The sequence below is a fragment of the Durio zibethinus genome, chromosome 5, assembly GCF_047325235.1.
Source record: "Durio zibethinus cultivar Kanyao isolate XHJ-2024 chromosome 5, ASM4732523v1, whole genome shotgun sequence".
NCBI classification, from domain to species: Eukaryota; Viridiplantae; Streptophyta; class Magnoliopsida; order Malvales; family Malvaceae; genus Durio; species Durio zibethinus.
This window is the reverse complement of record NC_143166.1, coordinates 33,861,426-33,888,088: the sequence shown is the minus strand read 5'-3', so window position 1 is coordinate 33,888,088 and position 26,663 is coordinate 33,861,426. Positions and strand designations below refer to the sequence as shown.

Below are 26,663 nucleotides of genomic sequence, written 5' to 3'. Positions count from 1 at the left end.
AATGAACTACAGATAAGATCGAAGAGAGCCTACTCGAGGCAAATAAGGAAAGCAAAAAAATAAAAGAAAAAAAGTCTGAAGAGATGAGCCAAAATGAGAAAAAAGTCTAACTAATAACAATAAGTCAGTCATTGGAGTGATTAATGTGATCACTGGAGGTAACTCAACCTCGATTAAAAGAAAGTTTAATATGGGTATGATCATGGCTATGGGTACCTCGATAGAGAAAAAAATGCTAAAATGAATCGACCTTGTTTAGCCCAAAAGACTTGAAAGAAATTTAGCACCTATATGATGATGCTATAATGATCATAGCTATAGTATATAACTATGTAGTTAAGAGAATTTGTTTGATAACAAGAGCTCGACCGACGTTATATACTATGACACCATGAAAAAAATGAGAATCAGTGAAAAGCAACTACAATCGATCACTACAACACTAGTGAAATTTGGGAATGAGTAAGTACTAGTGAAAGGAACAATCAAGCTATTGATCTTTTTAGAGATAGAATCAATGTTTGTCACCTTAATCATAGAATTTATGGTTGTGGACATCCCATTTGCCTATAATATGATATTAGGTCAATCTAGCCAATCTGTTATGCAGCTCATAAGCTTAACTCCCCATTTGAAAGTAAAATTCTTAACATCCAACGAGGTTGGAGAGGTTAAGAGAGACTCGTCAATGGTACGATAATATTATGTCACAATAATGAAAGAAAAGACTGGGAAACAAACTGGTAGTTCAACTGAAACTAAGAACATTGAAAAAGGGCAAATAGCAAAAATAGAGAAGAAATGAAAAACCATGAGCAAAAACATATAATGTAAGACTAACCTAATGAAAGCGCGCTTTAAAGCCACTCAAAGTTCTTAAGCTCTAACAAAAAGACATATTTTGTTTTATTTTTTTAAAATATAAAGTAACTCTAAATACTACTGAGCTCTTAAATCGGCATAAATAATTATATGTCATTTAGATCGAGCCAATACACCGGCCAAAATATAGCTTGAAATTAAAAATATGTATCAATTCAACCATGCATTTTAACAAGACACCAATAACATACTAATTATAAAGCCAGGATCTATTTTTATAGGAAATGGTCCTGACCTAACCGAATAAAAAGATAATTGATTAAGATTGAACTTAAATAAAAATAGACCTAAGCCAGTTGAAGATCTTGTAGCAATACCATTCTAAGATACCATCCCTGAAAAACACATGTAGATCAAAACTAAACTTTAGTACAAGGATTAATTTTTTAGAAAAAAGGTTGACCTATTCACTTGGACACCATTCGATATGCCTAAAATTGATACTAAGGTGATGATCTATAGGCTACACACTAATCCAAAAGTAAAACTAGTTTGACAAAAGAAAAGAACATTTGTCCTAAAAAGATAAATGATTATTGAGAAGGAGGTCGATAGATTACTGCAAACAAGCTTTATCAGGGAGGTCTATTACCCCAAATGGATAGTCAATATAATCATGGCCAAAAAGCACAGCGAAAAATTAAAAATGTGTGTTGACTTCATTGGCCTAAACAAAGTATGTCCAATAGGTAACTTTTTCTTCCCTAGCATAGATCAGCTAGTAAATGATAGTGTTGAACATGATCTTTTTAGCTTTATGAATGCCTACTTTGGTTATAATCAAATCAAGATATTAAAAGATGATGAGAAAAAGATTGCTTTTATTATCGAGATAGACATCTACTGTTACAAGATGATACCCTTCAAATTAAAAAATGCATGGTGACCTATCAAAGGCTAGTCAACAAGGTGTTTAAAAATTAAATCGATTGTAACATGGAAGTATATGTAGACTACATGATAGTCAAAAGCAAAAGCTTGACCAAAACTTGAAAGATCATAAAGAGATCTTTAACACCCTAAGAAAGTATAATATAAAGCTTAACATGAGTAAATGTGCTTTTAAGATGACATCAGATAAGTTTCTTAGTTATATGATTAATAAAAAAGAGATAAAGGCAAACTTAATAAAGTTCAGGCAATTCTAAATATGAAGGCATTGACCTCGATAGAAGAAGTATAGAGACTAATAGAAAGATTAGCCGCCTCAAGCCAATTCATGTCTAGGTCGGTAAAACTATGTTTGCTATTCTTCAAAATTGTCAGAAATATTTTTGAGTTCAATTGGACCTTTTAATACCAAAAAACTTTTGAAGAGCTTAAAGAGTGCTTATCCGTTTCACCTATCCTGTTTAAAGCAAAACTTGGCAAAATTTTATACTTATATATGGCCATTATAGACCAAGTCATTAGCTCGATCTTGGTTCGAGAAAAAGAGAAAAAGCAAATACCAATATATTTTATGAGTATAGTATTGACAAGACCAAAAATTAATTACATCAGTATAGAAAAATTAGCTTATGCGATTGTCACTTCAACTAGAAAACTTAGGCCATATTTTCAAGCCCATATGATTTATGTATTGACTGATCAACCATTGAAACAGGTCTTACAGAAACTAGAAATGTCAAAAAGATTAATCAAGTAGGTAGTATAGCTCAACAAGCTTGACCTGCATGTACTACTCAGGTTGACCTTGAAATCTCAAGTGTTAATGGACTTCATTGTAGAGCTTACCTTGGTCCACATTGAAAAATAACTTGAAAAAAAAAAAAAACCCATACCAAAAAATTAGAAACTTTTTGTTAATAGAATGACCACAAACCACAATGGAAGAACCAACCTTATTTTAATCAACCTGAAAGGACTATAATATCCATATGACTTGAGACTTAAGTCTAGAGCATCTAACAATAAGGTAGAGTATAAGGTATTGATAGCTGGTTTAAAATTGGCAATCGAGCTGAATATTCAATATATAACCATGTATAGTGACTCTTACTTAGTGGTCAACCAAATCAATAGGGAGTTCAAAGCTCAAGAAAAATTCAAAAATACCTAGATAAAGCACTGGCCCTAATTTTTTATTTTACTAAGGTCGAGGTAAAAAAGATATCAAAGTCTAAAAATTTATTAGCAAATTCCTTATCTTCGCTAGCTTTAAGAATAATGACATAAAGCTTGTATCAAGCCCTGGTAAAAGAATTGCACAAAAGCACCGAAAAAGAGTTTATAAGGCATATCACGAAAAAAATAAACTTGGATGATGCTATTCAAAACATATTTGATCATGGGAACACTACCTAAAGATAAGATCAAAGTTAAAGCATTGATGAAGAAGGCTTCTCAATACATAATGATTAATGATTTGGGTTAATACATTGATGAGAAAGAGACAGACTAGGTCCTATAAGAAATTCATGAAAAAATATGTGAAGTGACCTCGAACCTCGACCATTAGCCTACAAAATGCTTAGGCAGGGCTATTATTGGCCTACCATAAAAAGAGACGTAACTGAACTGGTCAAAATATGTGATAAATTGTAAAGGTTTACTTACGTGTAATATCTTTTCTTGACCGAGCTTACCCATATCATTAGCCCGTGACCTTTCATGTAGTAAGAAATGGATGTCTTTGGACCATTCACCTAAACCATGGATTAGAAAAAATTTATTTTAATACTAGTAGACTACTTTACGAAATGACTTAAAGTTGAAACCTTAGCCATTACAATAGAGGCTTAAGTCTAAAATTTTGTATGAAAGAATATAGTTTATAGATTCGACCTACCTCAATCTATAACAATAGATAATGGCCAACAATTCAAAAACTCAAAGTTCAAGGAATGGTATTTAAACCTTCACATCAACATAAGATTCATGTCGATCGCTCATCCTCATTCCAATAGACAAGCTTAAGCAATGAATAAGACAATATTAGAAGTCCTGAAAAATAAACTGGACACAACGAAAGGGAAGTGGATCGACAAACTACCAAGGTGCTATGGGCCCTAAAAATGACCACTAAGGTACCAATGAGCGAAACCTTATTCCATCTAGCATTTAGAACAAAAGCTATGGTACCTCTTGAGATTGGCCTTCCGAGCTTAAAGGTCAAATTAAGGTTAGAATAAGGAAATGAATAAGCACTTAAGGTCAACTTAAACCTCGTCAAAGAATAAAAACATAGCCCTAACATAGATAGTAGTTTATCAACAAATAGTGTTAGTTATTATAACAAAAAAGTTGATGTAAGCACATTAGGAAAGGCAACCTGGTGCTTAAAAAGTTAAAGCCTTAAAAGTAAATGACCAAGGTGAAAAATTAACTCTGACCTGGAAAAAACCATATGTAGTTAAAGAGATCGTCCATGATACAACCTACAAGCTATAAGATATGAATAGTAACACCATCCCAAAGACATGAAATGAGAATAACTTAAAAGTTTATTACCAATAGCATGAAATAAACCAAGCTCACACTTGTATTTTATACTTGAATATAAAAATCAAATTACACTCACCCGTTTATGCTTATGCTCACACTGAGCTCATACCCCAATTGATCTAACAAAATTCGACATGAAACTTAGATAGATTCTCAAGTTAATTTAATTTGAGATATTCTTGAGCCACTAAGTAAACCCTCAACCCACTTCCCCAAGCTCGATCGAATTAATTTTGGTCAAATCAAACACAGAGCTTAAACTTGTGCAAATAAAGAAAAAACTATAATAATAGAACCAAACTGAAACTTGGAATATAACATATATTTGATTCTATGCGAACATGATCGATACAAAAAATGGTTAGTAAATCATTCCTATCTGAGGTCACCACAAAAATCAACCTCGTACATTAGCATTTCTAAAATAAAAAATTTACAAAAGTTAGAAAAAAAAGAACTATGTGTTAATAACATCAGCAGCAATAATAGTAGTAATAGTAGCATCCTCATTAGCAAGAGTAGTAGCAATGACCTCAGCCTCATCAGCTTCATTCATCTCATGCTCAACCCTAAAAACTGCTTGAATTCGACATCTATAGCCTCATCATCATCCTTTTCCTTTTCTTAGGGCTGACTTGAAAAAGGCCTTAATCTGATATTATTGACATCAATATCAGAAAGATTGAGGTTGAGGTCAGTAAATTTGAATTATACCTTATCTTTGGCCAAATTAAAAGCACCGATAATGTTGCTTCTGAAAAACTCCATTTAAAGCTAAAGAAATTTACAAAAAGCCTTAAAGTCATCAATAACTTTTTTCTTTAGATATTTCTTTTCCTTTTCTTCAGCCTTTAACTCAAACTTCAGCTTTGTTACCTCAATTTGAGCATCATTAAGCTTGAGTAAGGCCTGCTCTCTCATAGAATCAGCAAAGGTTTTCTCAACCAAGACAACCTTCAACTTCGCTGTCAGCTTATCTTTCCTCTTTTTTTGCTCAACTTTTTTCTTATGAGATGCATTGAAGCTGGATCTAATGTTATCTAGAGCATCCGAACTCTTTTGGTGCCCCTCAACTAGGATAGCCACATCTTTCTTGACCTTGAGCAAGTGGATTATAGTAAGGTAGGCATGATAGAGAGCTTGGTTGATGTTGTCTAAGGGCTGAAGTGAGAGCTTTTGTTGGACTACATAGAATGAACTCAATCTTAAGTAAAATGATTAACAATAAAAAAGCTGAGCTGAAGTCAAGTCATACTTACCAAGGTAAGGGATAGCAATTTTACAAAACCTTTTCACTACATCAAAGTTCTCGATAAGGTCATTAACAGGAGTATACTCTGATATTATACAAATCTTTTTCGAGCCAAGCCTTAACACCCTTACATGGGGATTGTTTAAAATGGAATATGAGACCTCAACCTTTAATTTTTTACAAATGAAAGTGCTGTGAGAGTTTTTGATAAGCTGTGGACTTCATCTTTTGGACTACGAGAGTGTGCTGAACTCAATGGTTAATGACCTTACTCCGGGCCCTTTTAGGTTAAAAGAGTACTAGAATAAGAAAAAGTTGAAGTCTTCATTAATGGACATCTCTACAAAACCAAACTAATAGTTAGATAAAAAGTAGGTTAAAATAAAATCCCATGAAGTTATCTCACACTTACCTCAGTACTTTATCTCATTAATTACTTCGAAGGAGGTCAGCCTGTGGGCATCAATGACAAGCTTCACTTACAAGTGTATTCTATTATTTTATCTCGATCTAATAGATTCAGAATGAAAAAAGCTACTAGTGCATCTATAAAAATGTCAGACCCATTTATTATCTCTCATGCCTTAACCTCAGTAGTGACATTGACCTTTGTTTCACTATCTTTATTTATTTTTTATTTTTGAAGGAAAAAAAAATAGTTTTCAATTTTTTAAAGAGCTTAAGCAATAGAGGAATAATTTTTTATTGGGCCAAGCTGTTACGTAATACCACATATTATCATTAGGGTGCTCTTTAATGAAAAAAATCCCTTGAATAGAAAAAAAGTAAGAAGAATGCTTAGATGTTGAAAAATAATGATAAAGCCTACAATATAACATCTAGTGTTAGGAATGACTGAGTGATAGTTAAATTGTAAGAATTAAAAATTAAAATAAATAAAAAATGAAATGAAAATCTCATATTAGCCATGAATGAATCCTAAAATACACAGACCCAATGTGGCTGCAGTTATCAATGACTCAATTTGAAGAGTTCAGCATTAATATGTTATATCCCTCTCTAGAAAAAAAAAAAGGTCATCATCAAAGTACGAATGTAATAAGTTAAACACATGTTAAAATAGTTTTCAGGATTAACCATGCCCTTTAGTTCCCTTATCATGTCTTTGGCGATCATATCGAGGTCACAAAAAGTCTATAAAATTTTCCTATTCATTATCATTTTCCCCAGCCAAGGTATTCCCTTTTTTTTGTTCTTTTTCAAAACCCTATTCATCGTCAAAATCTCCACTATCAGAAGACTTTGACTCTTAAGCAAGAATATGATTCCAAGGTTAAATGGTGGCTGAGAGCAATGCAACCTAAAATGAAGAAAGACTAAGTGGAGACCCTTTAAGCAAAAAAGTAATCTCAACAAAAACTGACCAAAGGGGAATAAAAATGATAACGAGAGCATCTATAGGTAGAAGAGCATAAGGAAAAAAAACTGATGAGACTGAACCCTAAAAGGAAAATAGCTAAAGATGAAGAAAGGTCAACCATAGAAGATGGATCTACGGCTAACCTAAAAGATAGGAAAAAAATGGATTCTTGAAGTCAAAATTTATTTAAGCACATAGTTTTTTTATGCTCAAGACCCATTCTCCTCTTATCCGAGCATTGTTCTCGTTTTACTGCTATCTTTGTTTAGACATTAGGTTGAATGAGAAGGCTATCTTTTAACAATCACGACCTTCGATGACTAACAAAATCAAGTCGTCATCATCTTGCCCAAGCTAACCCTCTAGGTTCTATCTTAAAACTTTCGACCTCCCCAGAACTAATGCTAGAAGACATAATTGAAATTATGTACGAAAGAAAATAGAGTAAACGAGCGATAAAAAGAATAACTCTAAAGCCAGAAAGCTTTTAAGATCAAAAAATTTAGATTAAACAAAATGTAAAAAAAATAAAAATGTGAAAATTGAAAGCCCTAATAGCCCTTTATATAATCGTACCTCAGATCAGATAAACTGCACAAACTATACCACACATCAAAATGAAAATGGGAAGATATCTTTTTATCTTTTTTTTAAATTTTCTTGCTTAAACTACCTTTTTTTCTCTTTTAATGCCATCAAACTGGCCAAACTAGACAGACCTCAAGTCAAATCGACTAGACCAGATGACTTCCTATGAAGGTTAAATATCAAGTTTGTCATCAAAGTTCAAAGTAAAGACTCGAATCCTAACTCTTGAAATAAAACACAAGTGCAACATCAACCAAACGAACTCCAACACTAATCTTGGATCATCCCAAAAATTAATACCTCGATGACCTTCAAGCCAACTCTGCACTTAACCTAACACAAATGCATAAGATCATACCTCCACAAGATCTAACCACGACTTAAGGCTAATTGTCTCCCAATGCTGACCTCCCTAAAACGTTAGTTACGAAAAATCAAATTTCACGCCATCTTTTTTTATCTATATGCCCTTCACGAGTGTGTCAATCGTACACCTAGTAGTCTAATACTTAAACTGCTTGATAAGAGAATAGAATGTTAAGGGCATTTAATGTTAAAAAAGGTATAGTGATCTTTTTTTTTATGTTAAAAGCCTTTAGCAGACAGTTAGAAAAACTTTCGATATTTGTGCCGACCTAACATGTCTAGTTAGTCTGATATACTCAATGCCATATCAGCTCGGTTACGTCTTTATTGTCCCCTATTGGTCTTTTATGCTTATTAATGAATACGAATGTCTAGGCACTATTAAAGCAAGTCCAATCTATTCCCGATTCTTCTTACTGTTCTCCTTTCGACGTTACTCTTTTTTACTTACCCTTCGAAATGCAAACGCAGGGAACACTCCTTGTATTTGCCTTTAACCATCTTTCTTTTCTGTTTTTTCATAAATACCCAGAGATCAAAGATTGACACAAACAATAAATATTAGGGTTTTTTTATGAAATACTATTTAGATCATAATTAAAATACATTATTAATATGTTTATAAAAAACCCAAACGTGATTCAAATCAAATCATCTGCAATCTATTTTCATATTATCGTACTACAACTTAAAAGAAAAATTGTTTCAATATTCTTTTTCAAATCTCATAGGCTATCTTTTTTTTTTTTTTTAAATTAATGAATTAAACTACAAGTCTACAACCTTTTCAATCAAGTTTCTTCCTTTTAGAATAAATTTTTGTGCCTTTATGCATGTTTCTTGTAACATAATTAGAAAGGCAAAAAAAAAGGCAAACCTTTCAATAAGGAGAGCAAGAAGAAGCATAATAGGAACTACAAATAAGAATCCATAAACAATGGTAATCCTTAAGCTCATTCCATCATTTGCTACCAATTTGTACAACACATTCATTCCAACAAACGTCATTTGAACCACCACTATCACCATTGCTACTGGCTTTATCCTCATTTTTTTTTAAAAGCTTCTACCTTATCGTTTTCTACTGCTTCTGTTCCTTTGCTAATAGAGCACTATAATTGCCAAAACCTTAGGTTATTAAAACAAAAGAAAATAGTAAGCGATAGAGATTGTGTTACCATAATCATAAGTTGTAACATATTTGGGGAGCTTCATATGACGTATTCAAGTATGTAGAACCTAATCAACACATGCTTAGTTTTCAATAATTTAATTAAAATTTATGGTTTATGAATTCACACCTAGTTTTGTTCGATTTATGTAGTTATTTTTAAACGTTTTATACGAGTGTAATTGATATATTTGTGTTATAAATTATTTGAAATTGATTCGAATAAAATTTGAATTTATTTTGATTATTGTTGAGTTGAGTTCAAGTTTGAAAATAAGGCGAATTTGAGAATTTTAATGCCCAACTTGAATAGTTTGTTAGATTAATAGTAATTTTTGTATTTTAGTATATATTTTTGTTATTTTAATTAAAAAATTACTATTATATATATAAATTCAAACCTAAGTTTAAATATAAATAATTGAATTTGAAATCAAGTATAGAAGATAAGCTTTTTTTTATTTGATAAATGAGCCTAATTGAACGATTTTTATTTTAAATTAAGTTTGAGTTGAATTTCGAACAATAAATTTCAAGTTCAATTTGAACTTTTTACTCTATTGACTCGACTCAATTATCTTTCTAAAATATCATCTAACAAATATTAGATTCAAATATCAATACTTATAATCTCTCATGCTCATATTGAATCATAAACATGTTAAATATCACCTCTTAGAAATTACTTAAATATTGCACCTTTTCTTTTTGGTTAATTATAGGGAGATTTTAATTAATTGCACTTAATGATCAGAATATTGAGTTAATTAATAAAATTTGAATGTCAACAAGAAAATAGAAAAGATAAATTGAACGCATATATTGTCATAGGTTTTATATATTACTTGAAAATTATATATCATGATTAGAGGTGTAAATAAAACAAATGTTTGACGAACAGTTCATGAACATATTCAATTTTTATTCATTTATATTCATTTATTAAATTTAACAAATAATTACGAACAATATTTTAAGGTTCATTAATTAAATAAACATATCATGAACATAATAAAGTTCATTTATATTTGGTTTGTTTGTGAAAATTAATAAAGCATTTAATGAATCATTCGTGAATATTTTTTACTAATATTTGTTATATTCATTTATTAAATTTAATAAATAATTATAAATAATATTATATGATTCGTTAATTAAACAAACAGATAAACATAATCATATTCGTTAATATTCAATTCTTTTACACATCTTATTATGATCCAATCTAAGTTTTCGTATAATCTGATGTAGGTACTATATAAAAGTTTTTCTTAGCTTTTCCTATTAATATATAACTAATGAAAGGAGTTGCCGATCCCAATCATTCCTTTCATTTTCGATTAAACTTTAACTTGACACATTGAAACAAGTGATGCTAAACTTGTATAAGCAAATTTGTTCACATAAATTTATGATAGGCTGTTGTTTTAAAATATTTTAAATTAAGATATTATAGTGATTTTGTTTTAAAGATTTTTTATTGATTACAAATATTTTTTTTAAACTCTTTTTATTTTAGGAAAATTAATTTTCAAAAAATGTTTAGAAGAAATATTTGTAAATATTAAAATTTAAATCTAAAATTTTTACATGAATCATCGGAGTAAAATTGAAATTCATATATATTAAATTTTTGCATATTTAAAATTCAAAAATCATTAATTTTATCTAAAAACCGCCAAGTCTTTTGTCTCTTTCTGAAAAAGAAAATGTTGTAATTAGAAATAAACTCACAATTAGACTTCATTTCCCACTAGAATAAATTAACAACATAAAGCTTTTTCGTCCTTGATGTTATGAATGCTCACTATATTACATGTTGTTACTGAGTTTCCTTTGCTTCTGTCTTCTTTTCCTTCTGTTCCTCGATCACCTTTGGGACAGCCGGTGCCTCAGTTTTTGGTTCTTCTTTCTTTGGCTCTACCTTGACTTCTTCATTCCTTGCTTCTGGCTCTTCTTTTGATTCTTCTTTCTTTGGCTCTGCTGGCGCTTCTATTTGGGGCTGCTGGGTCTCATTTGTTTCCTTCTTTCCCTCAGTCTTTTCAGGCTGCAGCCCATGCATTACAGGAATAGATAAATTAGGCAATCAGTTCAACTACGGAAATGTGGAGTAAGCTAAAGAAAAGGTAGAATTGATAATACTACTTCAACAAGCAAAGAACCAAGATATTGTTGTTTGGTTTCATCAACCTCATCAGCCTTGTTTTCCTCTTTCTCAACCTTGATCACTTCCTCAGTGGTGTGCTGCTCAGCCTGAACAGATTCCTCCTTGGCGGGTTCAGGAGGTGGCGCAGCCGAGGCTTTACCCCTCATTTCCTTTGGCACACTAGCGCAAGCACCCATGTCGGTTTGATCAATCTCTAAAATTAATTCCAAAAAGAAGGAGAGAACCTTAATTTCTCTCTTTCTCTTTATATTAACCTTAGAGAAAGGTTTGAAGAAGAAAACAAATAAAAAAAAAATGGAAATGAAGCCTATTGTGATGAGAATCATTTGCCTTATAGCGGCGCTTTAAATAGGGTTTGGTTTGTTTTGCCCATATGTTTGTCAATGGTGCAGAAAGATTCAAGGGAGGCGGTTGCTAGTAATCTATATAATTTAACTTGTTTTTGTTCCTTAAATCTTAAAATAGAACTGGTTTTTAGGATCCTTTTTCACTTAATTTAGCCTATCTTACTATATTTATCAAACCATAGTTTAAATTACATTAGTTAATTTTAGACACGTACAAAAATGATACAATTTTAAATTTAGAAAGAAACGTATATGAGCTCAAAAAAATGTATTTCATATTTGATGTATAAATATAAATTGTAATATGATAATTTTTACATTTTGCATATATTTGACATGAAATAAGTATGATACAAATACATCAATTGATAAGTCTAGTTTAACTTATAATTGATTTATGGAAAAAAAAAACTTATTTTAAGCAGTTTTTGAAAAAAAAATTAAAATTATTTCTATTCACTTTTTAAGTTAGAGCAATTGGTTCTGTTCTATATCATCATATTTTCAATGAAAATAAACTAAATTTAACCGTAATTAATATGAAATAAGATCATCATTTGTAATTCATGAACACAAAGCAAATTTGATAAGATTTCTTCATTTCATTTTTACTTTTAGAAACATGAATAATTGCAACAAATTTTTAGTAGTCTAAACAACAATGAATTTTATTTAAAAAATTTTGAAATCTCTATAAAAGAGAAAAGAAAAAAAAAAACAACAGCAAATAAATATGTGAGTACATGTATCATTTCATATAATCAAAATATTTAAATTTGTAATTATTTTATTTTATTTTTTTTATTGAAATATTTATATTGATTTGATAATTTAAAATATAATATAATAATACAATACAAACATAATATAAAAAAAATACGAAAGTGACAATTTAAATTTTTTGTAATAACTATATATGATGTATTTAATATTTTTATATTAACATAAATTACGATGCATAATTTTTATATAAAATATAATATAAATACATAAATTTTAATATTTTATATAATACGCACGAACAAATTATCGTGTCTTCATTTATATTTTGTATATTGAACAGATTATGGGTCAGTCCCAACCTGGATTAAATTAAGCCCATATGAATTGTGGGCCACTATTTCGCTTTACCTTTAAGGCTTAAGCTCCGTTGAGCTTGACAGTGGGTCGGGCGGTGCTTTCTAATGCCAGCCCACTCCACAATCAAAAGAGAACCACAATCAAGCGTGATGGGCTTTTGAAAATGGTTATATAGCTTTTGATTTGCATATATTCAAACCGGTTTAATAAACCAAAGGTTCAGAAGTCAACCAAACTGAACTCATATAGACACATAACTGAATAATGTAGACTTCAGATCATCCAAATCAGAAGCACTTCCGGTGAACAATAGCAGGACCAGATTCATCATACTCACCCTTGGAAATCCACGTCTGCGACATTGAAAAATGGAAAATGAGCAATGAAAGCCAACTAGATCAAATACATCTCACAAGAGCTATACTTGGAAAATTGGAAGTTTCAAGCACAAAAGTTACCTGCTAGAAGGTGCTAAGAGATGCTAAAATGGATCCTCCAACCCTGACACTCTATTTTCTCTCAGGAGGTGCAACCGCCTTGATCTTCATGCTGCTAGGGGCAAGAGTAGTGATTTCCTTGCTTATCCTATCAGCAACAGCAGGGAACATTGTTGATCCACTGCTAAGAACAATGTTTCCGTACAGATCCTTCCTGATATCAACATCACACTTCATGATAGTGTTATAAGTAGTTTCATGGATTCCAGCAGCTTGCATTCCAATCAGAGATGGCTGGAAGAGTACTTCAGGGCAACGAAACCACTCTGCTCCAATTGTGATCACTTGCCTATCAGGCAATTCATAACTCTTTTCAATAGCAGAGCTACTCTTGGCAGTCTCCAATTCTTGCTCATAATCAAGAGCGACACAAGCACTTTTTTCTTTCATGTCACGAACAATTTCTCGCTCGGCAGTCGTTGTGAAAGAGTACCCTCTCTCGGTTAAGATCTTCATCAAAGAATCTGTAAGATCACGACCAGCAAGGTCTAATTGGAGAATCGCATGGAGGAGGGCAAAGCCTTCATAAATTTGCACTGTGTCGCTCACACTGTCTGCAGAATACAGGACAATACCTATTCAAATATGTGAGAATAGAGTTAATACTACATGAAAGGAAAACAAACAAAACAAAATCTTCATGCCAATTTCTAGTTTGCAATATTAAATAACAAAATAGCATCAATGAACAATGCCAAGTGACTTTACGACTAAAGTTATTTCATAGTCAGAGGCCCCATAATACAGCCAAAAGCAGTTATCCAAGCTATAAATAGATACCTGTTGTACGACCGCTGGCGTAAAGTGAAAGAGCTGCCTGAATAGCAACATACATAGCAGGCACATTGAATGTTTCAAACATAATCTGGGTCATCTTTCCCTATTAGCGTTAGGGTTAAGTGGTGCTTCTATGAGAAGTATTGGATGCTCTTCAGAGGCAACACGAAGCTCATTGTAAAAATACATAAAATACAAAAAGACATGGTATATAGTTTGTTGAATTGAAAATTAATAATTAAAGAATGTAATTACATAGAAATGTAATGAACAGAAAATTCTGTTTTTTTTTTTGTTCAAAAAAATTTTTTTATTTAAAGAAAAGGTCATTTCAGCCCAAAAACTACTTGTGGACTATTATGTTGACCCAATATGGTTAGGAAAGCCCAAACACGCTGATCCAAACCAGGCACGTGGTGCGTAATACGCACTCGGGGCACTTTAAACATCGAATATGCTCTCTTTTCGCAAAAAACAGGCCTAGCCGTATTAGAGATTTCGTGCTCTTCTGGTACTCTGAAATTTTCTATTTTTTTTTAAATTTTCTTTTCTGTTAACACGTATGATATTTCTATCTTATTTGGTTCTGATGGATTTTTTTATTGTTGACTGATCTGGACTTTTTCCTTCAGTTATTGTTCTTGATCTGTAAATCTAGGGTTTTGGGTTTAGTAGATTTAATCTTTTCCCTTTTTTCATTGTGAATAAGAAATAAGAAATTTCAATTCTTTTTATTCCAATTTCAATATTTCATTTTTATGTTTAGGGTTTTGGAAATTTACTGGATTGCTGACTGACTTTGTAATATATATGCTTTTTATAGGTTACCTCCATAGCTCTTCGCTGCTTAGTTATCGACTTCGTTTTCTATGTAAGCTTATCTTTTCCCATGTATTTTTATATCTGTTTGATCATGTGCTTACAAGTGGACTGAGTTTGATGACAATATATATTTAAATATACATGTTAGTGATCAGGTGGGAGTTAAAAATTTTGTTTGTTGTTTTCTTGATATGTCATATCATTATGGTGCATATATGTATATAAGTTTGTGATTCATGTAGGGTGTTGGTAGGTGGGGGTTGTTTGTGTGGGCTGACATGGACGCTGCAACAGATTGATCACATAATATTTTTGGTTATTTTGATGAAATGATTTCATACTTTGCCAAATTGGAATTAAATAAGCAATTCCTTTATCTAATCTAACCAATCGGTTAAGCAGTGGGCAGGGCATAGGATCAGGAGGGCTACTGGAAAAACCAGTAAAGGAAATGACTGACAGTGCTCAAACATCAAAATTGTTCTTTTTATCATCTAACATTATTAGATATTAAGATAAATTATCAGGAAATAACTGATATATTCTGATAAGAGTAATTGCTTATAATTATTTCAATCTTTGTCTTTTTGGTTTTAGTGGATACTTTCTTCATAATTACATTTTTTTCTCCAATTTGTGACTGCCTTTCAATACCATGCCCATATCTCAGTAATTTATCTTTTAAAAATATTTTAGGGCAGACGAGGAACCTGTTGACCAAAAAAGGCAGCTTGAAGAGGCTTGCAAGCCTAAATGCGTGAAACAACTTCGTTCCTATGAGGTTTGTAATAAACTAGTTGGTTTGGAAAATCGAGCTAGGTTTACCTATTCTCTTTTACCATTCTTTCAGTTATATGAGTTTGATAATTGTTGTTAGAAGTATAAACTCATGCAGTGTTGTTTTATGCTTTTATTAGTGGAATTTTCATGGGGGATTACTGTTTTGTTGTCTGTTCAGTTGTCTTGCACTCCATCTCTCTTTTTCTTTTGGGTGGTTTATTTCCTGTTTTTATTAATTGTTATAGTGTGCTTGTAAATAGTCTCTTATTTAGTTTTTCAAAGAATCACTAGCCCTAATTGTTTTCTTAGGATTATATCTGTGTTTTGAGTGAGTTACTTGTAGATCCCTGTGGCACTTTATGGATTACTTTCAGTTTGGGGGCTAAAAGTTGTTTCATGAATATCTTGAAGTGAAACCCACGTTCCATTTCTAACTTGTTGATGCCAACAAACTTTTCCTCCATTACCAACTCATTTGCTACTTTGCACATGAAAATCATTTCTGCAGCAATGTTATGCTGTTTGCATAATAGTATCTCAGTTTGGAGAATCCCATAAAAGGGCATATTTACTAATTTATTTATTTTTAAATCGGCCTTCCTATCTTTTTCATCTGTTTTACTTGAATTTTTTTGGCTAACTGAACAAATGCTTTCTTAAAGGAAAATTAAAGGCAGAAGACCTTCTCAACATCTGATGATTCTCATGGATTGATTGCATGCTCTACATTACCTACCTTGCCCCCCATATAACCTGATGAAAAGGTTGAGGCCAGAACTAGTTATTGAGGATATATGTGAAGTCTTTGTAATGCAAGTTGTTTTCTTCTACTGAGCCAGATGCAACTCCATATTTCCCTAAAAACCAGATCAAAGCAAAATCTGACAACATACTTACTTGATGAAAATGATAGGTCTTGGTAAAATATATATTTACTCTCAAAGGGGTTTGCCAGTGTCTTATCTTTTCTTGAAACTTATTAATTGTTCTAAAATGCTTAAATTTATTATTGGACATGTTCTTGTTTAGAACATTCTTCTGCTATGATTTGAATTATGTGGCAACTTATAAGTTAGTGCTTTCATACAGGAGTGTGTTAAGAGAATCCAAGGTGATGAAAGTGGGCACAAGCATTGCACTGGTCAATATTTTGATTATTGGTCTTGTATTGATAAATGTGTGAGTATTTTTATTTGCTTAGCCTCATTTTGGTTATATTCTGTACCTTGTCCTGATACCAACTTGGTGGAATGCAGGTTGCACCAATAATATTCTCGAAACTGAAATAACTGGGGCCAATGTTGTTAGACATCAGCATCATGTCCTGCTGTTTTGAGTTTGAAAGCGATTGTTTCAGAAACTATCAATCTTGTACCGCCTGCGTGGCTTATCTGAGAACTGCTAAAATTTCGTGTGTTACTGTGGAAACCTTTAATCATTGTCAATAAATTTGGATCATGGAAGACATGCCTATGGTGCTCTAGGTAACTTAGGAAACTCATTAATTGACCTAGTTGATGATGTTAGCAGTAGCAAGAGATGTATTCCTAACTTAGTTTCATAGTCAATCGTAATTAGTGCTCTATCCAAGGCTGGAAGGATAGATGAAACTAAAAGGAAATTCAAAGAGATGATAGGTAAAAACTTGCAACCTGATCCAGTTATTTTGGATACTTTAATCCATATTTTCTGTAAAGAAGGAAAGATCTCATGTGCATTTCGAGTGCTCAAGGACATGGGGAAAAGTGATGTAATAAGAGCATACAAACTTATAATTCACTGATACTTTGCTTAGGAAGTAAAAATCAAATATTTGAAATTTATGGACTTGTGAATGAGATGAGAGAAAGAGAGATTACTCCTAATGTTTGCACATACAATAATATTATTTGGTCTCTTTGCAAAAATGGGAAAATCCAAGTCAAGACGTCTATCTTGGATGAAATGCAGCAAAGGGTATAAACCCTAATATTTCTTCCTTCAGGATGTTAGTAGAAGCTCTCTGCATGGCATGTGTGGGCACGGGGAAGCCTTTTATTGTTTAATGTTCAGAAGCTAAAGTGGTCTTTGAAGCTGTGTTAGATAGATCATTTCATCTGGGCGGCTTCCTCTAAAAGGATCTCATTGAAAAACTCTTTTAAAAATGGGAAATTAGAGTAATCTAGTGGTATGTTACACAAGTTGACTATCAAAGGATATAGATTTGATCCTGCATCATTCATGCCGATGGTTGATGACTTGGGTAAGGGAGGAAACAAGCATGAGGCTGATGAACTTGCTGAGAATCTATTGGAGATGGATTGGCAAATAAGATATATCTAAATGCACGAGAATCAATCCATAGAAAGAAACAAAATATGGTGGAGATGACTGGCAAACAATAATGCACAGGTATGGCTGATGTAGGAATTCTGTCTTTGTGTCATTTCTTCTTTGGCTTCTTTGATCTTTGGAATGTTTGGTGCTAATAGCTAAATATAGACATCACTGAACTATAGTGTTTCCTCAAAAAGGAAAAAAGTATAAAGAATTCATTTTCTAATAAAATCATATATATAATTTCATGGTTTAAGTTTGAGAATGCTCTAGTTCTGAAGCAGTCATTTACCACGCACCTTTTATGTATTTTGGTATTGGAATATTCAGCTGCCCGTAAAACTGGTTGTCCAGTACTCCAATTTGGGTAAATGAATACACTGTTAAATATCAGGTGTACAGAATAATTCTAATCCTAGTTACATACAAGTCATACACAACTTTAACAAAGATGCCAGATGAAAGAATTCAAGCTTTCTTCAGAGACCTAACCTTAAATCCAAAGCTAGGCCCGAAGAAAAAGAAGATGAATCATTTTCAACAGGAGCAGGTAAATTCAGGTCCAAACCGCAATTTTGCCTTGTTACCAAGAGGTTGAGCCCTTGGTTCAGTGATGTTTCATACCCCCTCTCCCAATGGCACCTCTTATGCCCGCCTAAGGCTTGACCACTAGAGAATACCCTCAAGCAAATGCTGCACTTGTGACCCAAAACCATCATCAACTTACTATTATCTTCCACATTTTGTTTCACTAAGCCATCATTATAGCCGCTCTGATCCTCAACCTCATAGCCTTCACTTCTTGTTACTGCGAAACAACCCCGTACATTCTTGTGACTAGCCCTGTGGCCTCCCAATGCTTGATGCGACTCAAAAACCTTTTTGCAACTTGAGCATTCGAACCTGAAATTTGCATCCAAATTTGCCCCAAAAGCATCATTTTCTTGAACCCCAAGTTGACAATTTGTATCACATTCGCTCTCACTAGCAGCAGTACCATTGGCCAGCATCAACAAGGATGCTGCAATCTCATGATCCTCCTCAGTGATCAAGGCCTCGACATTATTCTTCTGTGTAACGGGGGAAACGGGCCGACGATGATTAGGAGGAGGGTTGATTCCACGCCACTGTCTCTCAGGGTGACATCGCATGTGTCCGAAAAGTGCTTTCCATGACCAAAATTTCCTCCCACATTCACTACAAGGCCGCGTAATCTTTGGTGCAGCAGGGTCAGGTTTTTTGGTATATTTAGGCCTGGAAACGATGCTAGAACAAGTTGGGAATTGACCATCATCGATCTTTATCAATTTGGACCGTTTCTTGCTGTTATTTGGATCAGAATTCACAACATGGCTTGACGAAGAAGGGAAGTCAGCGATGTTATGTTGGGTAGGAGAAAAAGTGAACCGAAACCCAGGATCAGAATCAATGTTTTCATTCATTTTCAGAAAAAGATAGCGAAAAGACATTGAAGAGTTGAAAGAGAAAAAAAAGGTGCAAAAATGGTGGATGTCTTGCTTATGTAGGAGTGTTGGCAGTTACTAGATTATGGGACAGGGAAGTTTTGAGTTGGGCGGTTTTTTTTCTGTTGGATGTTGGAAACATGGGGTGGTTACCTTAGCCTTAGCCATTACCGTGGGTCATGCTTCAGTGTATTCACCGAGCATTGAATGTAACGTGCATGCTCTACCATGGTAGCCTATAAGCATGCGCCTTTGGCCATGGATAAATGTTCAATGATTCATTGCTTCGATGCTATTTATAAAAGGAATCAAAAACATTGAACCTGCTTTAATCCAATTGGTTGATTAATTGGTTCCAAATGGTTCGTCCACTCTTTTAAGAGATAGATTCGTGCAAAGTTGGAGTTTGATCTACAGCATTTGCAATTCCCCTTATCTTTTAGACTTCCTTCCTTTGTTCCAAAAATAAAAGTAACAGGAAACTATTAAGGAAAGTGAACTGCTGAAAAGAGGAATATGAAGAAAATCTAGAATTGAAACAGAGCCAGACAAGACATTTAAAGTAATTCATTGAAAACGCAGGGAAAGAGAGAGAGATCGGATTCAAAAGCAAGGAACTTTGCCTCCAACTAAGTAGTTTAATTTACCGCTTAGTCCTTTGTACTTTCTAATTTTTTTGTTTCTTTAACGGGTCTTGGGCAATTTCTAACATGACACCCCAATCTTTAGAGCATTTATAGGATTCCCCTACTTCAAAAAAAATATATATTGAGATTTGTTATTCAAGTCGAAAGATTACCAAATAAATTAAAAATAAAACATGATTTCTCGTATCTTTTTATTTTCTTTTCCTTTTATTTTTTATTTTTTGGCTTTTTCAATTTTTTTCTAACAATTGTTAATCTTAAAGTCCTTGAGGTTTACCCTTAATTGAGGAACAAAACATTAGGTAAAATAATTTACGCCCAAGTCCTTGATATCCCGTTTGTGTATCCTATTTTGCACTCTTTCCAATGGGATAAGGCAATGCACGTTCACATTTCTTTCAACAGGAGTGGATTGGAGCGAAAACAAAGTAAATCTTCTTATCTTGCACTTACAAGCATGCTTGAACAGCCGATTTGCAGCAGTTTATCGACTTCATATCATACTACGTAAGAGTAAAATTTCCAGTAAGATTCCATAGAATCGAAAAGCAACGGAGAACAAAAACCACAATGCCAGAAGCATCCTCTTAAGTTCTTAAAAATAGAAAAAAAATAATCCGTACTGTATGTACATAAGGAAGTGCGCGATTTAAAGATGAAATGATCATCCAAGTATGCATAAAGCATATATCAACAAGTTCTCGGGGGTGTATCATCGTGTTTACCTGCTTATTCAACATGCCCGAAACAAGGAATCAGCATATATGTTGTATGCCCATAATCTGTGGTTTGCTAAGGCACCAGTCGAAATCAACTAATCTTACATGTCTTACATGAGAGTTGGTCGAATTCTAAAGCATAAAATTTTGAGGAATTACTGCCCGGAATTTCCCAAAAGTCTCTCAACCGCAGCATGGATATTTCCAGCAGTAGCACGTAGTGCTCTGATATTCTCTTGTGTATCAGAGAAACCCATTTCTTGGAGTTGTGATAACTGTGTAGCATACAGCTCTTCTGGGGGAACTGGAAAACAATGAAGATGACATTCGCAGTTACCCAAAAGTGTCGCAAATCTAATAAAGGCAAAGTCTTCATAAAGATATAAGAATGCTAACCATCAGGTTGGTTAGGAACACTCAGGCTACCAGCACCTAGACCACCAAACATATTCATCAACAACTCCAGACCAGCGGTACCTGGTGCCCCTGAAAATGCAATTAAATTAAATGAAATGTAAAACAAAAGGATAGATGAAAGAAGAGCAGGTAGTGGAAGGTAGCTAACTAAACTAGAGAGTTTAACGTTAGAGAGAGCCCTTGACAGTTCAAGTAAGTACTCTTCATGCCCTTTGTAGAGAAAATCCATAACTACAGTTTGCAATTGTTTTTATTCTCTACCTGTAGTAGCGCCAGTCTGTGCTGAATCCCTGTAAGAAAGCCAATGTGGTGAAAAAAAAGGCAATGATAATCATCAAGGCATGAATCCTAAAGGTATGTTTAATTTACTTTTGTAATCATCTTAGGGCCAAATTACCATACAAGAGAATTTGATTCTACTTTTTAAATCCTTCATATGGTCCAATCTAAACCAATAATTTAGAAATAATTATCTAATATAATTGCACAAGGTAAAAGAAATCTAGGTCCAATCAAGACACCAAACATATTAATTCACTTCAGAAAACAATTTTGATATATGTAACAGCAGCATGTACAAGTCTTAGGACAACCTCAAAAGCAAGAGTAGCAACAGACAATTAAGTTTTTAGTTACCAATAGAAAGAGGTAACATCACTTACTGGGTTGATTGCTGTCGATTGAGCTGAGACAGAAGTGACTGCTGTAAAGCTAGCATTTGCTGCAAGAAATAAAAGAAAACAAGGGAAAGGTGAACATAGGTGACTATACAGTACTTGAAAACACCAAATAATCTGATATTATCCAGTGGGGTACCCTCAACATGCCTATAAGGTGACCTTATATAAAAGACGACTACAAAACCATAAAGTCATGTAAGCATTTTATATTTATTAGTAGAGAATTCGGAGATGCATACAGCATAGAATATACCTGCATTGTCTCAGGGGAAAACATCTGACGAAGTGCCTCTGGGTTTTGCATCATTTCTCTCAATTGAGGATTCAAATCAAACATAATTCGTAGTTGGGGGTAGAGATTCATAATCTAAAAAGCAAAAACAAATTCTTAACAACATGGAATTAAGCAAATGACAATCTCTTGCTGAAGTGATTCTTCAAAGTACCTGATTCATATATTGGGGATTAGACGTCATGCTATGCATCATCTGTGATATAGCTGGGTTTTGCAACAATTGAGTCAACTGAGAAGCATCTGGCATTCCATTCAACACGGGTGGCATATCTGGCAGTCCAAGGCCTCCAAGACCACCAATACCTGGTGGCTGGACATTTGCAGCAGGATTTGACCTTGCAGTAGTATTGGTCTGGGTCCCCCCTGGCAATATGCAGCACACAGTTATTCATCAGGAAATCTGGATTTAAAACACATATGGAACAGTAGTAAATTGCACTTAAAGACAACAAAAGATTTAGATGTTCTAGTTCACTCTATATTAACTTTCGTGCTGCAACTGTGGTAAAACATTGTAGGAGACATCGGCTTAACTTACCATACAATTTTCTTTTCCTAAATATGAAGGAATCCCTCATTTGGAGAATGACAAAACAAAAGTTAAAACTAATTCATAATCATGCGACATTAAATATGAACAACAAGCTATGATTAGATGAGTTTCAAACAAATCAGTCATCCCACAACTGAACAAATTTAGTATAACATCCCATTTAAACATTTCAGATATTCTAGTTCAGTCAACATTAGTTTCATGCAGCAACTGTGGTAAATAAGACATGCACTTCAGCTTACTGCAGAAATTTTCTAACTAAGAATTGGTCATCCATATTGCAAAATGTCAAAAGAAAGGATAATAATACAAATGCTTGCAACATTAAAAAGGATAAAAAACCTATAATTACTTGAATCTCAATCAAATCATTCACCTCACAACTGAATAAACTCGGTATAATGTTTCATTTTAAACATTGATAATGTTTTATTATAAACATTGATCAAGTCCACATAATCAAAATTCCTTAGACCATAAGCTTTCAGGATAATGCTTCTTTCTTCAAACACATAAATTTTTTCTTGTCAATCAGTAGCATTTTAGATTCTGATCTACCTTTCTTGTCTACAACAGGAATAGCATGTGCATAAAATTAAAAAATATGCACATTGGACCAAAGAGTACGGCTAGACAGAAAAGATGCTTTAATGAAGTACAGAAGGCTGAAACTAACCACCACCAACGGTGTTGCTCCAAGGGTTAGGAAGAGGATTTGTGTTTGGGGAAGTTTGTCCCTGAGTGGTTTCAGAACCAGTTGTAGAAGTGTTGTTGGGTGAGTCCCTAGCTGGAGAACCACCTTGATTGCCCAATAGAGCTGCGAATGGGTTTGAACCCAGACTATTTCCATTATTTCCAGCCATAGTCGTAGCATTCAAAAATGGCTCCTGAACATTTTCATACATACGCCTAAGCATGTTAAATCCCTCAGGAGAGGATTCAATATTACTCATTGCCCTGTCAGTGTTTCGCATCATTTCACGCATGAGTTCAGGGTTTCTTGCAGCTTCTAATGTCTGCCGAAGAATGCTTGGATCATTAAGTACATGCCCAAGCTCTGGATTCCGATCAATAATCTCACGCATTTGGGGATTGCTCATAATCAAATTGCGCATCAACTCTGGGTTATTCATCAAACTTCGAATAGCAGGTGTATTCATTAGTTCCATCATCACATTGGGATTTTGAGTTAGTTGTTGCTGTACTTGTTCAAATTCACGAAGTCCAGATCCAAACAAATCAAAACCTCCACTGCCACCTAGTGGACTAAGTCCAGCGAATAAGGATGCTCCCAGACCAGCACCATCATTAGAACCAACACCTCGTGTCACCCCTGGTGAAGTATTAGGAGTTGCAACATTTGTGCTAGCTGCAGGAGGTGGCGTAGGTGAAGATGGGGCAAAACCACAAACCATGTGGACGGTATGATCAGCTTGCAAACCTTCATTGTGGGTCAAGTGATCATTGAATATTTTGGCATAAATGCACATATTACAAAGTTACTTTAACCCTCCAATGAAATAGATTTATGTTCTAAAGTAAGAATTAGGCAGCATTTACAATTGTTGGCCTTTAGGTATCATGATAGTGATTAAGAAGCTATCGAAATATGATTACACTGTCTTATTAAGTTATCAAACTACAGTTGTTTCTAAAGTAAGCATTAGGCAGCATTTACAATTGTTGGCCTTTAGGTATCATGATAGTGATTAAGAAGCTATCGAAATATGATTACACTGTCTTATTAAGTTATCAAACTACAGTTGTTTTAACTGATAAAAGTAACCAGATTTTGTGTTCAGTTTGCCACTCATATAAATGCTTTGTATAAAGAGAGGAAATATAGCATTCTTAATATAGACATAATATATATATACATATATTTATTGAATTAATCATTAAGACAAACTGCTGGATAGAAAGAGGTAGAGAGTAAGTACACGTGATGCAAACTGCTTAGCTAAAAGAAACAAAGGTTTGGCAAGCACTTGCACAGCACCATTCCCATCTGTCATTAAAGCTTTTCTTATGTTAAATGTTAAATGACTTGCTAGTTTTCCAACCACCAGCAGCTAAGAGCAAATTATCCATAACTCATTAACCAAATAAAACTATATCATCGGTTCTCAAATGACTCGCAAATCAAGGTTAATATTAATATTAATGCCTTCCAATTTCTTTTCTTCTGAACACATGGATATAGCTATCCAACAAAAACATCAGTGATCATGTCACCATCTTGAATTACTCCTGGTTAGACAATCAAATACATGGCCATCTAAACCAGCTCAAAAACAGCTCAACAAAATCAATACCAAACCACCAAAATCAGCATTTTCGCCAGGTAACAACCTAATTCTAAAACCCCTTTTAAGAAAATCAAGCATTTTCCTGATACTTTCAAAACTTCTTATCAGTACTTTTTTTCCTTCAGAAATTTCACCGTTTTCTATTACGTTTCTTATATTTCCGTCAAAATAGGAAATACCCAACATTAAAAAAAAAAAATTTCTAAAGGCAATTAATACTTACCATAACTTTGAAGGGTTTGGTCGTCCTTCAAGATTCGCCCTTTATAAATCAATCGTTGCTGGGTAGCGGGGACATCACAATTCTGAGCCAAAACAGCTTTGAAAGATCCAACAGTTGATTCGAGGCTGGTCCTCACCGTAAACTTTGTACCGTTTGAGCAGCGGATGTTAATCATCACCCCCTCTTCTTCTCCTCCATTGCCACCTATTCGCGACTCACTCGAATCGCCTTTCGCATCCATATCGCCTCTCTCTCTCTCTCTCTCTCTGAGACTGATCAAGAACCCTAACCCTAGAAAACAAAAAAAATAAAAAAAATAATTTCCTTTCGCTTTCCTTTTTTATAAGTTTCTATTTCTTTTTTTTTTTTTAATTTAGGGATTGAAATTACTTTCTAATAAAAATTGAAATCAAAGAATTGGGGCAATTTTTACAAAGAATTGTGAAAAAGAAAAAAAAAAAATTTTAGATTTGGAGAAAATTGTGGGATTTTAACATTATAGAGCGTAGTTTGGGGCGTGTGTGTGAGCTCTTGTTCTTGTGAAACAAGAGAGTAAATTAAAGTGGAAATCCGGATATTCTTTATTTATTTTTTCAAACAACATGTAGCCAATAGTATTCTGCCACGTTTCGTAGAGAATGGTACCCTCGATGAGGGTTTTTAGTCTTGAAAATGGGCTCAACTTTGTTCGTATTCGGCCCAATTCAGTTGGTCCAACCCCTTATATTTATTGCCCATTGTTTAATTTGAAATTTTTTAAATTAAAATAAAAATAAAAATATTTTCTATGCATTGCTAATTTCACATTTCTCCAAATATTCTAAATGTGAAAAAAAATATAACATAATTTGCATATTCTAAGTATGAAAAAAGAAATATTTGTCTCAAATGACTCTTATTATAGTTATCTGATTCTTCTCAAAGCATAATTTCAAAAGATTTTTTTTAATTTTCTCTATAATATTCAAGCTAAACATGTTTACGAGTCAAATTATTAGCTTTTTTTAATTCATAATCATAAATAATTGTATTAAGTACATATTCAAAACAAGAAAAGTATAAATATAATCTTTTCTTTTTTGGAATTAAAAGTTATAGAACATCAATTTAAAAAAATAAAAATTTCACGTAACATTTATCAAATCAAATTTTTTTCTTAATTAAATTATATTAAACTCAAACAACAACAAAAAAAAACTGAGTATGTGGCCAAAAAAAAAATTTATTAATTTTGAGTCAAATATAAAAAAAAAAAATTTTAATATCAAATAAAACAAATGAAACTCTATCCCGTTTCGATCTTTTATCATATCTAGAGATAAATAAATTAAATAAAAACAATACATTAGTAAAGTGGTGTAATTATAATATATGAATGAAATAATGAATACCATGTTAAGTTGGGAGTAAAAACTAAAAAAAAAAAAAAAAAGATGCAATAAAGTTGATAAAATGAGAAAAGATTGTATCTGCAGTAGATTAGA

General features: G+C 33.1%; 3 protein-coding genes and 2 pseudogenes across 15 annotated transcripts; 1 reads left to right on the top strand and 4 right to left on the bottom strand.

The window, feature by feature from the left end:
- Positions 1 to 10,822: 10,822 nt before the first annotated feature.
- LOC111281711 (uncharacterized) lies at positions 10,823 to 11,678 on the bottom strand. Of its 2 annotated transcripts, none has more exons than XM_022869360.2 (2): positions 11,233 to 11,678; positions 10,823 to 11,134 (listed from the first exon to the last, which is right to left on the bottom strand). In XM_022869360.2, exons 1-2 carry the CDS (start codon positions 11,578 to 11,580, stop codon positions 10,910 to 10,912), a joined length of 573 nt encoding a protein of 190 aa, XP_022725095.2. In that variant the 5' UTR covers positions 11,581 to 11,678; the 3' UTR covers positions 10,823 to 10,909. The 2 variants fall into 2 exon arrangements, with proteins under 2 accessions (XP_022725095.2, XP_089617648.1); XM_089761522.1 differs by having other exon boundaries at positions 11,278 to 11,673.
- Positions 11,679 to 12,681: 1,003 nt separating this feature from the next.
- On the bottom strand, positions 12,682 to 14,067 carry LOC111282696 (actin-100-like; annotated as a pseudogene).
- A 307-nt stretch (positions 14,068 to 14,374) lies between these two features.
- Positions 14,375 to 17,024, top strand: LOC111283185 (cytochrome b-c1 complex subunit 6-1, mitochondrial-like). 4 transcript variants are annotated; one of them, XM_022871626.2, is made up of 5 exons: positions 14,375 to 14,466; positions 14,779 to 14,826; positions 15,474 to 15,558; positions 16,647 to 16,736; positions 16,814 to 17,024. In XM_022871626.2, coding segments are annotated over exons 2-5 (210 nt in total). In that variant the 5' UTR covers positions 14,375 to 14,466; positions 14,779 to 14,824; the 3' UTR covers positions 16,847 to 17,024. The 4 variants fall into 4 exon arrangements, with proteins under 4 accessions (XP_022727361.2, XP_022727363.2, XP_022727360.2 ...); XM_022871628.2 differs by lacking the exon at positions 14,375 to 14,466 and adding an exon at positions 14,497 to 14,515; XM_022871625.2 differs by lacking the exon at positions 14,375 to 14,466 and adding an exon at positions 14,504 to 14,586.
- A 1,211-nt stretch (positions 17,025 to 18,235) lies between these two features.
- On the bottom strand, positions 18,236 to 20,848 carry LOC111283184 (zinc finger protein ZAT3 pseudogene; annotated as a pseudogene). The gene is made up of 2 exons (XR_016342410.1): positions 20,709 to 20,848; positions 18,236 to 20,486 (listed from the first exon to the last, which is right to left on the bottom strand). The product of XR_016342410.1 is annotated as a zinc finger protein ZAT3 pseudogene (transcript).
- LOC111283182 (ubiquitin domain-containing protein DSK2b-like) lies at positions 20,555 to 25,733 on the bottom strand. 8 transcript variants are annotated; one of them, XR_016342408.1, is made up of 9 exons: positions 25,180 to 25,733; positions 23,324 to 24,088; positions 22,246 to 22,457; positions 22,053 to 22,166; positions 21,782 to 21,840; positions 21,268 to 21,409; positions 21,099 to 21,188; positions 20,817 to 21,006; positions 20,555 to 20,708 (listed from the first exon to the last, which is right to left on the bottom strand). XR_016342408.1 is itself a non-coding variant. In XM_022871621.2 (9 exons), exons 1-8 carry the CDS (start codon positions 25,418 to 25,420, stop codon positions 20,858 to 20,860), a joined length of 1,659 nt encoding a protein of 552 aa, XP_022727356.2. In that variant the 5' UTR covers positions 25,421 to 25,733; the 3' UTR covers positions 20,555 to 20,708; positions 20,817 to 20,857. The 8 variants fall into 8 exon arrangements, 4 of the variants coding, with proteins under 4 accessions (XP_022727356.2, XP_089617440.1, XP_022727355.2 ...); XR_002689343.2 differs by having other exon boundaries at positions 20,808 to 21,006; positions 21,381 to 21,409; XM_022871621.2 differs by having other exon boundaries at positions 21,381 to 21,409.
- Positions 25,734 to 26,663: the final 930 nt, after the last annotated feature.

Bases quoted from the DNA above. Each gene is read 5' to 3' on its own strand.
- LOC111281711 (XM_022869360.2), bottom strand. From the start codon at position 11,580: ATGATTCTCATCACAATAGGCTTCATTTCCATTTTTTTTTTATTTGTT. The intron at 11,135-11,232 runs GTAGTATTATCA...CATGGGCTGCAG, and splicing joins TTGGTTCTTTGCTTGTTGAA to CCTGAAAAGACTGAGGGAAA.
- LOC111283182 (XM_022871620.2), bottom strand. From the start codon at position 25,420: ATGGATGCGAAAGGCGATTCGAGTGAGTCGCGAATAGGTGGCAATGGA. The intron at 24,089-25,179 runs GTAAGTATTAAT...CCCACAATGAAG, and splicing joins CCAAACCCTTCAAAGTTATG to GTTTGCAAGCTGATCATACC. The intron at 22,167-22,245 runs GTACTTTGAAGA...TTTGCTTTTTAG, and splicing joins ATCCCCAATATATGAATCAG to ATTATGAATCTCTACCCCCA.
- LOC111283185 (XM_022871626.2), top strand. The intron at 15,559-16,646 runs GTTTGTAATAAA...GCTTTCATACAG, and splicing joins AACAACTTCGTTCCTATGAG to GAGTGTGTTAAGAGAATCCA. The intron at 16,737-16,813 runs GTGAGTATTTTT...GGTGGAATGCAG, and splicing joins GGTCTTGTATTGATAAATGT to GTTGCACCAATAATATTCTC.